The sequence below is a fragment of the Nematostella vectensis genome, chromosome 3, assembly GCF_932526225.1.
Source record: "Nematostella vectensis chromosome 3, jaNemVect1.1, whole genome shotgun sequence".
In the NCBI taxonomy this organism is placed as follows: Eukaryota; Metazoa; Cnidaria; class Anthozoa; order Actiniaria; family Edwardsiidae; genus Nematostella; species Nematostella vectensis.
The window spans coordinates 16698069-16713346 of NC_064036.1; the positions used below are offsets into that span (position 1 = coordinate 16698069).

The 15278-nt window shown below is 43.0% G+C and overlaps 1 protein-coding gene across 1 annotated transcript in view; it reads left to right on the forward strand.

The window, feature by feature from the left end:
- Positions 1-15278, forward strand: part of LOC5514231 — a 44938-nt gene that overhangs the window by 11084 nt on the left and 18576 nt on the right. The window contains exons 12-28 of the mRNA XM_048725812.1: positions 810-917; positions 1250-1434; positions 2120-2216; positions 2614-2730; positions 3184-3339; positions 4987-5087; positions 6997-7176; positions 7442-7532; positions 7630-7959; positions 8091-8411; positions 8518-8648; positions 8831-9020; positions 11558-11626; positions 11739-11833; positions 13190-13295; positions 13790-13840; positions 14693-14902. Coding sequence (XP_048581769.1) covers positions 810-917; positions 1250-1434; positions 2120-2216; positions 2614-2730; positions 3184-3339; positions 4987-5087; positions 6997-7176; positions 7442-7532; positions 7630-7959; positions 8091-8411; positions 8518-8648; positions 8831-9020; positions 11558-11626; positions 11739-11833; positions 13190-13295; positions 13790-13840; positions 14693-14902 — 2538 coding nt within the window. The remainder of the gene's footprint in view (positions 1-809; positions 918-1249; positions 1435-2119; positions 2217-2613; positions 2731-3183; positions 3340-4986; positions 5088-6996; positions 7177-7441; positions 7533-7629; positions 7960-8090; positions 8412-8517; positions 8649-8830; positions 9021-11557; positions 11627-11738; positions 11834-13189; positions 13296-13789; positions 13841-14692; positions 14903-15278) is intronic.

Genomic DNA, 15278 nt, shown 5'->3' on the forward strand with positions numbered 1-15278 from the left:
CGTTTATTTACTTGCACTAGGTTTGGCGATTCGGCAATGTTCTGATCATTCGAGCACTTGACTGGGTTCTCGGCAAAATGTTGTTTTAGTTTGAACACGGTTTACGCTCTTCTTTAATAATATCTGCTTTTATGGGCGGCGAGTAAAGCCTGATGCACACTGGCAATATAATGACATAACAAGATAGGCGCGCGCATTCTTATGTACTTATTTTCAAGTGTGAAGGGTGCGACTTATGGCAATAACGTCGACATAATAACGTGGAGATAACGACATAAAAGAAAAAACATGTTTTTTCCCTTATGCCATTATGTCAAATTCTTATGTTGTTATGTCGTTATATCGCCAGTGTGCATCAGGCCTAAGACGATCTCTATATGTTAAAGTTTAACGAAAAAGTAGAATTTGTTTAGTACTTTATTTCGGATCTTTTCAGAGCTTTCGGTCGATGCTAGTTTTCCGTAAATATCTACGATATCTCGATTTTGTTGTTAGCGAGCTGTTACTTATCCGAGTAATCAAGCGTTGGGTCGAGTTTCGTTATTATGCGTTCTGGTCACACCACTGTACACTTCAATTACTATCCACACAATAAACTGCATAACAAAGGAAAATTCCACGCAATGAGTGGACTCCACTCACTAGTTTTCCACGCAGTAAAAGTGCGTGGATCGCACGCAGAACCCACTCAGAATCCACGCCAAATCCACGTTGGTAAATGTTAAAATACATTCAGTCTGTACTGTACTTTGTATGTTTAAGTATGAATGGTCATTTAAAATGAGTTTATGTGCCTTTTTTTGATAAAGGTCCAGGTAGTGATCACACGGGCAACTCTTCGAGGTATTACATCTATGTAGAGGTCAGCGGACGATCATCGGAGAAAGCGAGTTTGGCCGTCACACCTCGTTTCCAAGGTAACTTCAGGATGTGATGTTATGTCTTTTTTGTTCTGATATCCACTTTAAAGTGAGTACGAAAATTATTCGTTGAGACCAGTCAGTACACATTGTTGGTATTTAATGCGTTGTTATTACCTTACGCTGATTGTCGTAATAACATAAATATAGAAAAGAGTAGCGTGATGTCCTTGGCGTTTTGTTCGGGGTTCCTGTAGTCGGCAATGATGCAAGAGGGAATGGGGGAGACATTCGGGTGACGTCACATCATCAACCACAGGACATCTGAAACACCACAGGAAACCTGAAAAAGAGCGCTACGGACTTGACATTTGTCGCTATGCTTGCAGGTAACCACGAGGGGCTTTGCAGGGTTCGGTTCTTCTATCACATGTATGGCTGGGACACGGGTCAGCTTCGCGTACTGCTTGTTGATTGGTTCTCCACTCGAACGGTTTGGGAGAAAAGGGGTTCACAGGGTCAGATATGGAAGAGAGCAGAGGTTACACTGTTAAACACCACTCGGTCATTCAGGGTACGTAAACACTGCTAACACAACTTGGTTATTCAGGGTACGTAAACACCGCTAACAAACCTCGGTCATTCAGAGTACGTAAACACCTCTGAACAAACCTCGATCATTCAGGGTACGTAAACACCTCTGAACAAACCTCGATCATTCAGGGTACGTAAACACCGCTGAACAAACCTCGATCATTAATGGTACGTAAACACTGTTAAACACAACTTAGTTATTCAGGGTACGTAAACACTGCTAACACAACTTGGTCATTCAGGGTACGTAAACACTGTTAAACACAACTTGGTCATTCAGAGTTCCCTAAACACTGTTGAAAACAATTTGGTCATTCATGGCATTGAAAAATACAGGAGAAGCAATACTACACTGCAAAACAAAACTCGGTAATTCCGGGAAGGGAGATACTATACTGCCTTATACTAAATAAACTATTAAGTACAAAAATACGTGAAAATGACTGCATTCGAGACTTATGCACACTGCTACACACCTAGTCAACTCCTAGTAGGAAAATACGTGTAATTCGATAGATTTTAGGTTTGCCCATCACTGCAATCCTGGTTAAAGTATGGAAAAACATGAAAATCGCGACAAACACCGTTTTTACTACATTTTGGAATATGAATTTGACATTGTTATTGTAAAGAAAAGACTTTTTGAAAATATATATGCTTATCAGGTAATATTTGAAGCTGAACACACTGGTAACTCGGCCATGGGGGACATCGCACTCGATGACGTGTCCTTCACACCGGAATGCAGACCGGCGGCCTTCGGTGAGATACTTTGACATTTATCAATACATAAAAATTATGTCTCATGATAATACATTTATCGTTACCTTCTTTTCATTATTTTCTTGTCATTATATCTTCGCAATCAATATCCAATTATTCAATTAAACAATTGCTAGTCGTTATTTTATGGATTATGTCCGCCCCCATATTCAAGTGCGGTCTGTGCCTATATTCCGTTCTTATAGATGGATAACAAGTTTATACATGTGGTTAAAATGGAAACGAGGCTGAGACTTCAAAACCACTTTCCGTCCAAGGTTTAGCGTTGTTCTCATTTTAAAAGTGTGCGTAGCCGTCATAGTTAAGTACAGTCCATACTCCAATCCTTTCTTTAATGGACAACATCCCGTCTGACACAATGCTTTGTGTATTGCAGAGAATGTGAGCTGTACGCCCGAGTCGTACAAGTGCCGATCGGGGGAGTGTATATCCTTGGACCTGTTGTGTGACTTCAATAAAGACTGTCTTGATGGTAGTGACGAGGAGAACTGCGGTGAGCCATAAACCTTGATTAGGGAAATATTTCGCGACCACTGATAGCAAGCGGGTTGAAATATCTGCTTCATGAGGAAGGCCTTGCTCGAGGTGTTGCTTCCTGTTTTTCCGAAGGCGGAAAAAAAATCTTATAAGAGCGTGTGTTTGAAAGGAACCTTTGAGGAGCGCCTGCCAAGAGCGCTGAACATTTGCTTCTTGTTATATGCAGCAATGGTTCTTTTTAGTTTATCAAAAATGGTTACCCGCGCTAGACCTTCCCTCTGGTCTATATTTAACCGGGTACAAAGTGATCTCACACATACAACTTGACCCTGAACTTTAGGCTGATACTTTACAGAACTGTACAAGTTACGTGAAGCTTGCCCCTTTCGCTCTCTCAATCTGATGATGACTCTGTTTTCCCTGACTAAACGTCATTAAACAGTTTTCTGATGATAACGATCTTTTACAGGAGTTCAAGATCCGGGCAGATGCAATTTTGAGGCCAGCTTCTGTGACTGGAAAAACCTGACCGATGACGACTTCGACTTCTCGAGGCGCAACTCTCCCACGCCCTCGTGGGGTACTGGCCCCGAATCCGACCACACCCTGGGCTATGGCCAGCGTGGTAAGAGATACTACGTATCATACATGTATTTGAGTTTTTTTTAACCGCAAATGAAGGCATTTATTGGACGATAAACTAGACGGAAAAATTAGTAACGTTAGTATGTCTCTATCAATCTAAGCAATCATAAGCCGGGCGTGCACACCCCCTCCCCCCTGACGGCCAAAAAGTGGGATATTTCTTATTAAGAAAACTTCAAATACTATGCTTTTTCTATATGACACCAAAGATTGCGCACCCCCCTGCAAGTCCTGGGTACTAACCTGGTACAGGTTACTATATCTCCCCTGACTGCATCTAACGTGTTTTCTACAGGTTACTATATCTCCCCTGACTGCATCTAACGTTTTTTCTACAGGTTACTATATCTCCCCTGACTGCATGTAACGTGTTTTCTACAGGTTACCAAATCTCTCCTGACTGCATCTAACGTGTTCTCTACAGGTTACTTAATCTCTCCTGACTGCATCTAACGTGTTTTCTACAGGTTACTATATCTCCCCTGACTGCATGTAACGTGTTTTCTACAGGTTACTATATCTCCCCTGACTGCATGTAAAGTGTTTTCTACAGGTTACTATATCTCCCCTGACTGCATGTAACGTGTTTTCTACAGGTTACTATATCTCCCCTGACTGCATGTAACGTGTTTTCTACAGGTTACTATATCTCCCCTGACTGCATCTAACGTGTTTTCTACAGGTTACTAAATATCTCCTGACTGCATCTAACGTGTTTTCTACAGGTTACTATATCTCCCCTGACTGCATGTAACGTGTTTTCTACAGGTTACTATATCTCCCCTGACTGCATGTAACGTGTTTTCTACAGGTTACTATATCTCCCCTGACTGCATGTAAAGTGTTTTCTACAGGTTACTATATCTCCCCTGACTGCATGTAACGTGTTTTCTACAGGTTACTTTATCTCCCCTGACTGCATGTAACGTGTTTTCTACAGGTTACTATATCTCCCCTGACTGCATGTAAAGTGTTTTCTACAGGTTACTATATCTCCCCTGACTGCATGTAACGTGTTTTCTTCAGGTTACTTTATCTCCCCTGATTGCATGTAACGTGTTTTCTACAGGTTACTATATCTCCCCTGACTCCATGTAACGTGTTTTCTACAGGTTACTATATCTCCCCTGACTGCATGTAACGTGTTTTCTACAGGTTACTATATCTCCCCTGACTGCATGTAAAGTGTTTTCTACAGGTTACTATATCTCCCCTGACTGCATGTAACGTGTTTTCTACAGGTTACTATATCTCCCCTGACTGCATGTAACGTGTTTTCTACAGGTTACTATATCTCCCCTGACTGCATCTAACGTGTTTTCTACAGGTTACTAAATCTCTCCTGACTGCATCTAACGTGTTTTCTACAGGTTACTATATCTCCCCTGACTGCATGTAACGTGTTTTCTACAGGTTACTATATCTCCCCTGACTGCATGTAACGTGTTTTCTACAGGTTACTATATCTCCCCTGACTGCATGTAAAGTGTTTTCTACAGGTTACTAAATCTCCCGTGACTGCATGTAACGGCTTTCTACAGGTTACTAAATCTCCCCTGACTGTATCTAACGTGTTTTCTACAGGTTACTATATCTCCCCTGACTGCATGTAACGTATTTTCTACAGGTTACTATATATACATTGAGTCGTCTTCGCCACGCGTGATGAACGACAAAGCGCGTCTCGCCAGCCCACAGTTCATGTGGAAGGGTGTCACGGGATGTAAGGTAAGGATACACTTGTGTCACGGGATGTAAGGTAAGAATACACGTGTGTCACGGGATGTAAGGTAAGGATGCACGTGTGTCACGGGATGTAAGGTAAGGACGCACGTGTGTCACGGGATGTAAGGTAAGGATACACGTGTGTCACGGGATGTAAGGTAAGAATACACGTGTGTCACGGGATGTAAGGTAAGGATACACGTGTGTCACGGGATGTAAGGTAAGGATACACGTGTGTCACGGGATGTAAGGTAAGGATACACGTGTGTCACGGGATGTAAGGTAAGAATACACGTGTGTCACGGGATGTAAGGTAAGAATACACGCGTGTCACGGGATGTAAGGTAAGGATGCACGCGTGTCACGGGATGTAAGGTAAGGATGCACGTGTGTCACGGGATGTAAGGTAAGGATACACGCGTGTCACGGGATGTAAGGTAAGGATGCACGTGTGTCACGGGATGTAAGGTAAGGATACACGTGTGTCACGGGATGTAAGGTAAGGATACACGCGTGTCACGGGATGTAAGGTAAGGATACACGCGTGTCACGGGATGTAAGGTAAGGATACACGTGTGTCACGGGATGTAAGGTAAGGATACACGTGTGTCACGGGATGTAAGGTAAGGATACACGTGTGTCACGGGATGTAAGGTAAGGATACACGTGTGTCACGGGATGTAAGGTATGAATACACGTGTGTCACGGGATGTAAGGTAAGAATACACGTGTGTCACGGGATGTAAGGTAAGGATGCACGTGTGTCACGGGATGTAAGGTAAGGATACACGTGTGTCACGGGATGTAAGGTAAGGATACACGTGTGTCACGGGATGTAAGGTAAGGATTCACGTGTGTCACGGGATGTAAGGTAAGGATACACGTGTGTCACGGGATGTAAGGTAAGGATGCACGTGTATCACGGGATGTAAGGTAAGGATACACGTGTGTCACGGGATGTAAGGTAAGGATTCACGTGTGTCACGGGATGTAAGGTAAGGATACACGTGTGTCACGGGGTGTAAGGTAAGAATACACGTGTGTCACGGGATGTAAGGTAAGGATACACGTGTGTCACGGGATGTAAGGTAAGAGTACACGTGTGTCACGGGATGTAAGGTAAGGATACACGTGTGTCACGGGATGTAAGGTAAGGATACACGCGTGTCACGGGATGTAAAGTAAGGATACACGTGTGTCACGGGATGTAAGGTAAGGATACACGTGTGTCACGGGATCTAAGGTAAGAATACACGTGTGTCACGGGATGTAAGGTAAGGATACACGTGTGTCACGGGATGTAAGGTAAGGATGCACGTGTGTCACGGGATGTAAGGTAAGGATACACGTGTGTCACGGGATGTAAGGTAAGGATTCACGTGTGTCACGGGATGTAAGGTAAGAATACACATGTGTCACGGGATGTAAGGTAAGGATTCACGTGTGTCACGGGATGTAAGGTAAGGATACACGTGTGTCACGGGGTGTAAGGTAAGGATACACGTGTGTCACGGGATGTAAGGTAAGGATACACGTGTGTCACGGGATGTAAGGTAAGGATGCACGTGTGTCACGGGATGTAAGGTAAGGATACACATGTGTCACGGGATGTAAGGTAAGGATACACGTGTGTCACGGGATGTAAGGTAAGGATACACGTGTGTCACGGGATGTAAGGTAAGGATACACATGTGTCACGGGATGTAAGGTAAGGATGCACGTGTGTCACGGGATGTAAGGTAAGGATACACGTGTGTCACGTGTGTCAAATGAACTGTAAACGTGTTTTGACTTCTTCCAGATTCCAAGCAATAGCTAACCAAGCGTGACTAAATCCCTCTGTCATGAATAGGATCAACATTTGGAGGCATTTACTGGATGTTAGCCACTAAGTTACTATTTCTATTTACAGATGAGCTTTTTCTACCATATGTGGTCCGAGGCCTCGTACTCGTACATGGGTACTCTTAAAGTTCTCATGAAGAATGCGATTACCTCCCAAACGGTAGTCCTGTGGCAAAGATCTGGCTCCCAAGGGAACAAATGGCTCCGCGCAATTGTCCCTGTTAACACCACGTGGACTGTGACACAGGTAAGCGTGACACCACCGTACTTGTTAACACCACGTGGGCAGTGACACAGGTAAGCGTGACACCACTGTCCCTGTTAACATCACGTGGGCAATGACACAGGTAAGCGTGACACCACCGTCACTGTTAACATCACATGGGCAGTGACACAGGTAAGCGTGAAAGTACCATCCCTGTTAACATCACGTGGACAATGACACAGGTAAGCGTGACACCACCGTCACTGTTAACATCACGTGGGCAGTAACTATTATTATTTATTCCCAGATTGTGTTCGAAGCTATCCGTGGATCCACATACCGCGGTGATATTGCTCTGGATGACGTATCGTTCTCTCCTCAGTGCTATCCATCAGAAGGTACTAAATTATCTGCTACTGAATCGGTCCAAACGGTTCAATAGCACCAGATGGGTTGAATTAACATTTTTGGTTGTCGCATTTGTTTCTATCGCAGCCGTCCACTTGGACAAGAATTACGACGTTCGTCTGGCCGGTGCCAAGGCATCCTATCAAGGCCGGGTGGAAATTTTCCGCGTGGGGCAATGGGGAACAGTCTGCAGCGATGAATGGAATACTCCGGATACTGAGGTTGTCTGCAAACAGCTTGGGTATTCGAAACCCGTCATCCTTGGCCCTGTGTCTTTTGGTCCCGGGAAGGGTCCTATATGGCTGGACAACGTGCAGTGTTACGGCAACGAGACGAGTCTGGACAGGTGTCAGCACAACGGATGGGCTAACCACGATTGCACGCACAGCAAAGACGTTACTGTCGTCTGTGACATAAGTAAGTATTAATAGCCAGACATCGTAAGATTGCTACTGTCGTCTGCAACAAAAATTACTTATAATTACTCAAAGATTTTTAAGAAAAAATGAGTTGTTGTCTTTTTAAATAATATTCAATCCATGTTCCAGATGGAGGTGTAACCAAGCCTGTTCGTTTGTCCTCGTATCCCAACAACACTAACGGTGGGCTGGTGGAGATCTATCACGCGGGAGCCTGGGGACTAATCTGCTACGATCACTGGGACCTTCATGATGCTCACGTGGCTTGTCGTCAAGTAGGCCTAGCGGGGGTCAAGGCCGTCACCAAGGAAACTGTCGACGGATTGCCACGTGTTCACCTTGGCAACGTGAGCTGCGTCGGAAGTGAGGATACCTTGGCGTCATGCCCGCATAGTGGGTGGGGCGTGGGGACCACCTGTAACTATGGTTACGCAGGTGTGGTCTGTACAGGTGAATTTACTTCCTTGTCTAACGAGCAGGATCATTTTGAATATTTCCGAAATTATGCTATCCAATGAATCGAGTAATATTCGATCTTGTTTTTTTTTATATGTAGATTCAAGTGCCTCTGAAGGCGACGTTCGTCTTTTTGGCGGGAGAAAGCCCAGTGAGGGAAGGGTAGAAATCTTCCACCTTGGGGAGTGGGGTACGGTCTGCGAGGATGGATGGACAGAGCAGAATGCAAGGGTACGTGTTATTGGGGAGGAGTGGGTGGATATCTTCCACCGTGGGGAGTCGGGTACGGTCTGTTATGGCGGGTGGACAGAGCGGAATACAAGGGTACGTATTTTGGGGGAGGAATAGGGTATATAACCTCCAATGTCTATGAGAATGTTTTCTTGTTTCACCATTGCTATTTTCTGCTCTAGGTTGTTTGCTATGAGCTGGGATTCACGGGTGTCGTGAGTAAATACCAGAGCTTTGGACCTGGTCGTGGCCATATATGGCTGAATAATGTTCAGTGCAGTGGAATCGAGACCTCCTTGGTCGCGTGTGGACGCAGCAACTGGGGTCAAAACCCTTGCAGCCATACGGAGGACGTCGGGGTAATATGCAGCGGTGAGTTACGATTCGTTGATCTCCTTAACACAGCAGAAGTCTATCATGTATCACGATAGTTTGCGTAATATATAGATTTAGGCATCATAGAAGTTCCATTATAAATATTTTTTTTAATCAAAACAATACTCCGACAAGCTTTGCCCTTGTGCAGAATAGGTCATGGATGTAACAGCATTCCAAAGATTTGAAATAATATATTTAGACTGTTAGATGCCATACTGTAATTTTTATGTATTGATTGAGTGGCGATTCTCTCCTTCATTCGACCGAATATTCAGAAAAATGTCTGGAAATTAAAATCCAAAAATATATCTCCTTTCATGCATTACATATTGGTGCACCCACCATTTACCATATAGTGGCCTTGTTGTTGGTGGCCTACTCCAAAATGAATGCAATGAAGAAAAAACAGATTGATTTTGGAAGCAAATCCTAAAAAAACATCTAAGGCATCACTGCCAGTTCTAAAATGCTAAATTCTATTTTCAAACCAAACCCTTTCATTGATCTATGTTTGGGGTAGAGAGGAAGCAAAGAATATCAATTGACTAAAAAATAGTCGACGGGGGAGGAGATATAAAGGCAATTGACTCAACTTGAAAGGTTTGTTGAAAAAAATATAACAGTAATGAAAATAATTTGATTGAGCATTTCTTGACACTTCCCCTTTCCCATTATCTTAACCCTTTCATCACCACAGGCCTCTAAAGAGGCCATGTCTTTGCTATCCAAGCTATGTGAACAGAATTCTATTATTGAAAAAAAAACAAGGTTGTTGTTAGTGTTATAAAGTTTAAGTATCTTGCCCTAAAGAACCCTTCCCTTAATAAAAGTTCCATTAATGTACATTTGTAAAGCTACATTCTGACAAGCTTTGTACTTGCGAAGAACAAATAATGGATGAAACATGATTTCAAAGATAGAATATTGTGTCAGACACAATTTTAGATAAGATGCAATAATTAATTGCAATTTTAGGTGGTGATTTTCCACCCCCATGAAAATTAATATCTACAAATATACATCCAGTAATGCATTATATTTTGGTGTTTTTAGAAACCCTGGATCCAACCATTCCAATGAAATAAATCTAAACCTTTAAAATAAATGTAATGGAAAGGAGACTTGGAAAGGAAATCCTAAAAAGAAGATATAAGTGAAAGTACTAAATGAAAATTTCTAATTTAAAAATCAAATCTGTTTATTAATTTATTTTTGGTGGGGAAATAGCAAAGAGCATCAATTGCATAAAAATAGTCAACAGGGAGAAGGAAAAGGAAGAAATATTACTCTTCTTTAAATGGGGGTATAAAATGACTAGTGAATAAGAACTCCCTACTGTCTTTCAGACATGTCTTTCAAGACATGGTTTTCAATTCTCATGTCCTCCAGTCTTTAGCATTCATCTTGGCCCTCAGGTAGTCCCTGGTTCATAAAAAAGTGACATTTCTTTCAAAACAATCTTTTCATCAAGACATTTATAATCTGACTAATTTCCACAAATATTTGAAAAAAAAAACACATGAGATGTAAGATGCAGACAATAATAATACATATTGACAATAGGGGTTGAATTTTGTTTTGTTTTTATCCTCGGTAAGGAAAATTTCTCTTGTAAGTTGAAAAAGTTGCTGTATCTTCAAAGGATATGTATCTTCTTAGGACTAAGAGCACAGGATATAAAGACAAGAACGGTCTTCTTTACCAGTATATGACAAATGCAACACGATATTGGTTAGCCGTTATGAAATATTTCAACAGAATCAAGATAGAACAAAGCAAACAAAAAGGACAACAAAAAGCTCAATAACTGTCATATCCTCAATAGACAATACAAATCGTCGTCTAAAACTCACCTTGCATTTTGTCGCTTTCTTGTGGTTGTGTTCGCTTTTTAATGTGAACTATTATTTACTTAAATTTACTAGCAAAAACCAGACGTATCCTTACATAAATCTTGGCGTGAATGAATGTTAGTAGATCTCCTCCAGTTGACTTTATCCTCAAGTCACAAAATTTGAGGCAAAAAGAAATAATCAACGAATGACAAGAACTTTTCCCTTGCTCCGTGCTTGTATTTAGCCGCCATTACGGGGCCGAGTAAGGCCCGGGAGTTGCGCGGCTGACTGACTGGCTGGCGAGTGACACCACAGGGTACCCGCGCAATGACCACAAAACCAAGTCGCATAGTTATACCATATTTCTATACCTATGGAGCTCCGCGCGCGGCCTCCGGCCACGCCGGCTCCGCTATTAACGTCTTGCTTCTGGGGGACCCCCAAAAAGTCAAATATACTAGCCGAAAAAGAAATTTTTAAATAAAGGGATTGTAAAATAGCCCTGCTCAGAATCAATTTTAACCCCTATGGCATAGCAAAAATAGCAAAGCGAAAATAGCCAGCCCTAGACATGATCTCTCACCATAAATCGATATATTAAGTATGTTCAGGATATAAATCCTTGTCACTTTGCGGTGTTGTTATTGTCGATTTTCAAACAAAACACGCACTAAACAACATACTGTATTTTCGCAGATGATGCTTACGTGGGCTGCTACAAGGATAGTGTGCCGCGGGTGATGAGCCATAAATCCCCTACTCTTGGTGAGTCACGTGGTAGGGGAAGCGGGGCCAAGTACAACTCACGAACTAACGCCGATTACCGATATTGTCTTGCTTTCTTTCTTCCCTTATGATGTACTTATGCATCTTTCAGACGTCACGCCTGTCAAGTGCATCCGCTACTGTCAAGCACGTGGTTACCAGTACTCAGGCCTGGAGTGGTCCACGGAGTGTTACTGCGGCGCTCTTGTGAGTCTGGGGAGGGGAGGGCGGGGAATCCCATGCGTCTGTGGAGTGTAGGTTGGGGAATCATCTGAGTCTGTGGGAGGTAGGGTGGGGGATCATCTGAGTCTGTGGGGGTAGGGTGGGGAGTCATCTAAGTCTGTGGAGGGTAGGGTTGGGGATTCCATGAGTCTGGAGGGTAGGTTTGGGAATCATCTGAATCTGTGGGAGGTAGGGTGGGGGATCATCTGAGTCTGTGGGGGGTAGGGTGGGGAGTCATCTGAGTCTGTGGAGGGTAGCGTTGGGGACCCCATGAGTCTGGAGGGTAGGTTTGGGAATCATCTGAATCTGTGGGAGGTAGGGTGGGAGATCATCTGAGTCTGTGGAGGGTAGGATGGGGAATCCCATGAGTATGGAGGGAAGGGAGTGAAATCACATGAGTCTGAAGGGTAGGGTGGGAAATCATCTGAGTCTGTGGTAGGTAGGGTGGGAGATCATCTGAGTCTGTGGAGGGTAGGATGGGGAATCCCATGAGTATGGAGGGTAGGGAGTGAAATCACATGAGTCTGAAGGGTAGGGTGGGAAATCATCTGAGTCTGTGGGAGGTAGGGTGGGGGATCATCTGAGTCTGTGGGGGGTAGGGTGGGGCGTCATCTGAGTCTGGAGGGTAGGTTGGGGAATCATCTGAATCTGTGGGAGGTAGGGTGGGAGATCATCTGAGTCTGTGGAGGGTAGGATGGGGAATCCCATGAGTATGGAGGGTAGGGAGTGAAATCACATGAGTCTGAAGGGTAGGGTGGAAAATCATCTGAGTCTGTGGTAGGTAGGGTGGGGGATCATCTGAGTCTGTGGAGGGTAGGGTTGGGAATCCCATGAGTATGGAGAGTAGGGAGTTAAATCACATGAGTCTGGAGGATAGGGTGGGGAATCATCTGAGTCTGTGGGAGGACGGGTGGGGATCATCTGAGTCTGTGGAGGGTAGGGAGTGAAATCACATGAGTCTGGAGGGGAGGGTGGGGGATCATCTAAATCTGTGGAGGGTGGGGTGGGGAATCCCATGAGTATAGAGGGTAGGATGTGAAATCACATGAGTCTAGAGGGTAGGGTGGGGGATCATCTGAGTCTGTGGGGGATAGGGTGGGGAATCACGTGAGTCTGGGGGGGGTAGGGTAGGGAATCATCTGAATCTGTGGAGCGTGGGGTGAAGAATCAGGTGAGTCTGCGGAAGGGGGAAGGGAAGGGATTTACATTTTTCTTTGGAATTAGTTATTCTACCAAAGGAAAAGTCACTTACTAGAAGACAAAATAAAATTTTCATGCAAGAGGGAGTCTGCATGGAATGGGTAATCAAAGTGCATAAATTTGTATATTTATTATTTACAGTACTCCAAATATGGTAACGCAAGCGAGAGCGAGTGCGCGTCTCCTTGTGCTGGTGACGTCACCAAGATTTGTGGAGGGCCGTACCGACTATCAGTCTACGTTGCTCGTAAGTCTGACTACATTCTGAAATTCCATCAGGGTTGCATATTTGCAACATATTTGCCATAAAGTGTATGGGTTGCGTATTTTCCATAAAGTATATGGGTTGCGTATTTGCCATAAAGTATATTTGCAACATATTTGCCATAAAGTATATGGGTTGCGTATTTTCCATAAAGTATATGGGTTGCGTATTTTCCATAAATTATATGGGTTGCGTATTTGCCATAAAGTATATGGGTTGCGTATTTGCCATAAAGTATATGGGTTGCGTATTTGCCATAAAGTATATGAGTTTCGTATTTGCCATAAAGTATATAACTTGCTTATTTGCCATAATGTATATGAGTTGCGTATTTGCTATCAAGTAAATAACTTGCTATTTGTCATAAATTATATGAGTTGCGTATTTGCCATAACGTTCTTACAGAAACAAGTGTATACTTCTCATCATGTTTTGAGTAATACCTTGACGGTTGCTTTTTATTTCCTAATCCATAGAACCAGTAATTCTACCCAGCTCATCCCCAGGCTACCCGCCCGTCAGACAGAGTAAGTTGGCTAATGTGACGTTTAATAATCTGCTATGGGAAATAATCCCCAATAAATAAGCTTCTTTCTTGCTGTTTTGTGCCAAACTTAATTTACCTAGTTGAACAAAGTTATCAATTCCAAAACTTTCTTTGCGAATTTGAAATATTATGTCGTCGATGTGCTTTTATCTACCCTGTTAACTCAAACCATCACAGAAAAGAGAACTGTAATAAAAGTTCTTCATTTCACAATTTGGTTGATTTACTTAAAAATAAAGTCTACATGAAAAGCCTCGAGTAAAGTTCAAAACGTTAACAACAGCGAGGGCAACCCGCGGGGGGCCATGGGATAATAAGGTGCCACAGGGTTCCCAAAACAAATAATATTATAACAAGAACCAGTCCGAGTGAGCGGGAAATTCAAGTTATTCCAGAAGGAATGACTGAAAATTAGTCCCTACGGAACTTGTAGTCAGTACGAGTTAGCTGGGAACTCAAGTTGTTCAAATAGAAATGATAGAATATAAGTCTTTAGGAAACTTGATGTCAAGTTCGAGTTATTCGAGTAGAGATGATAGCATATAAGTCCCTAGGTAACTTGTAGTCAGTACGAGTTAGCTGGTACCTCAAGTTGTTCGAGTAGAAATTAGAATATTAAGAATAAAAATGATATAAGTCCCTAGGTAACTTGTAGTCAGTACGAGTTAGCTGGGACCTCAAGTTGTTTGAATAGAAATGATAGAACATGAAGAATAAAAGTGATAGAAGTCTCTAGGGAACTTGTGTCAGTTTGAGTTAGCGAGGAGCCCGAGTTGTTTGAGTTCGAGTGATCGGGTTCGACTGTATAACATCCAAATAATTCTTGTACCAGGTTGTTCCCAGATAGTGCCAGCACGATATACCGGCTACAGCATGCTTTTGCCAATGAGTATGAGAAATTACTTCGCCGGAACACACACTTCAGGCTACATCACGTCTCCAAACTACCCTTCCGATTACCCAAACAATGTCCAGTGCGTTTGGGTTCTCAATCTGCAGCCAGGGACGGAAGCCAGGATAACATTCGTCGACTTTAAAACAGGTAATAAGATCTGACTGAATTTTTACACGTTATAAGATCTAGCAAAGTAGTTCTTTTTGCTGGCAAATCTACGAAATTAATTATTTTTTATCCGGAGAGGGGGTACTTGTGAGTGGATCGATGAGCAGATTATTATAATACAAAGGATTGTTTTCAATAAATACGATATATTGTTAAGCTCACGCGCGCTGGGTGGTTGATCACGTGCCCGGCAAGAGAGACGACGATGCCCTATGAACCTCGATCGCTTGACCCTTGCCAGTGTATTGTCTTCGGATTCATATTTTTCCGAAGACATTTCAATTTCATCGCATTTCTGTTTATGATCATATGTGTGGGTAAGCAAGTGAGAAATCTTTTTATTAAAGTCATTATT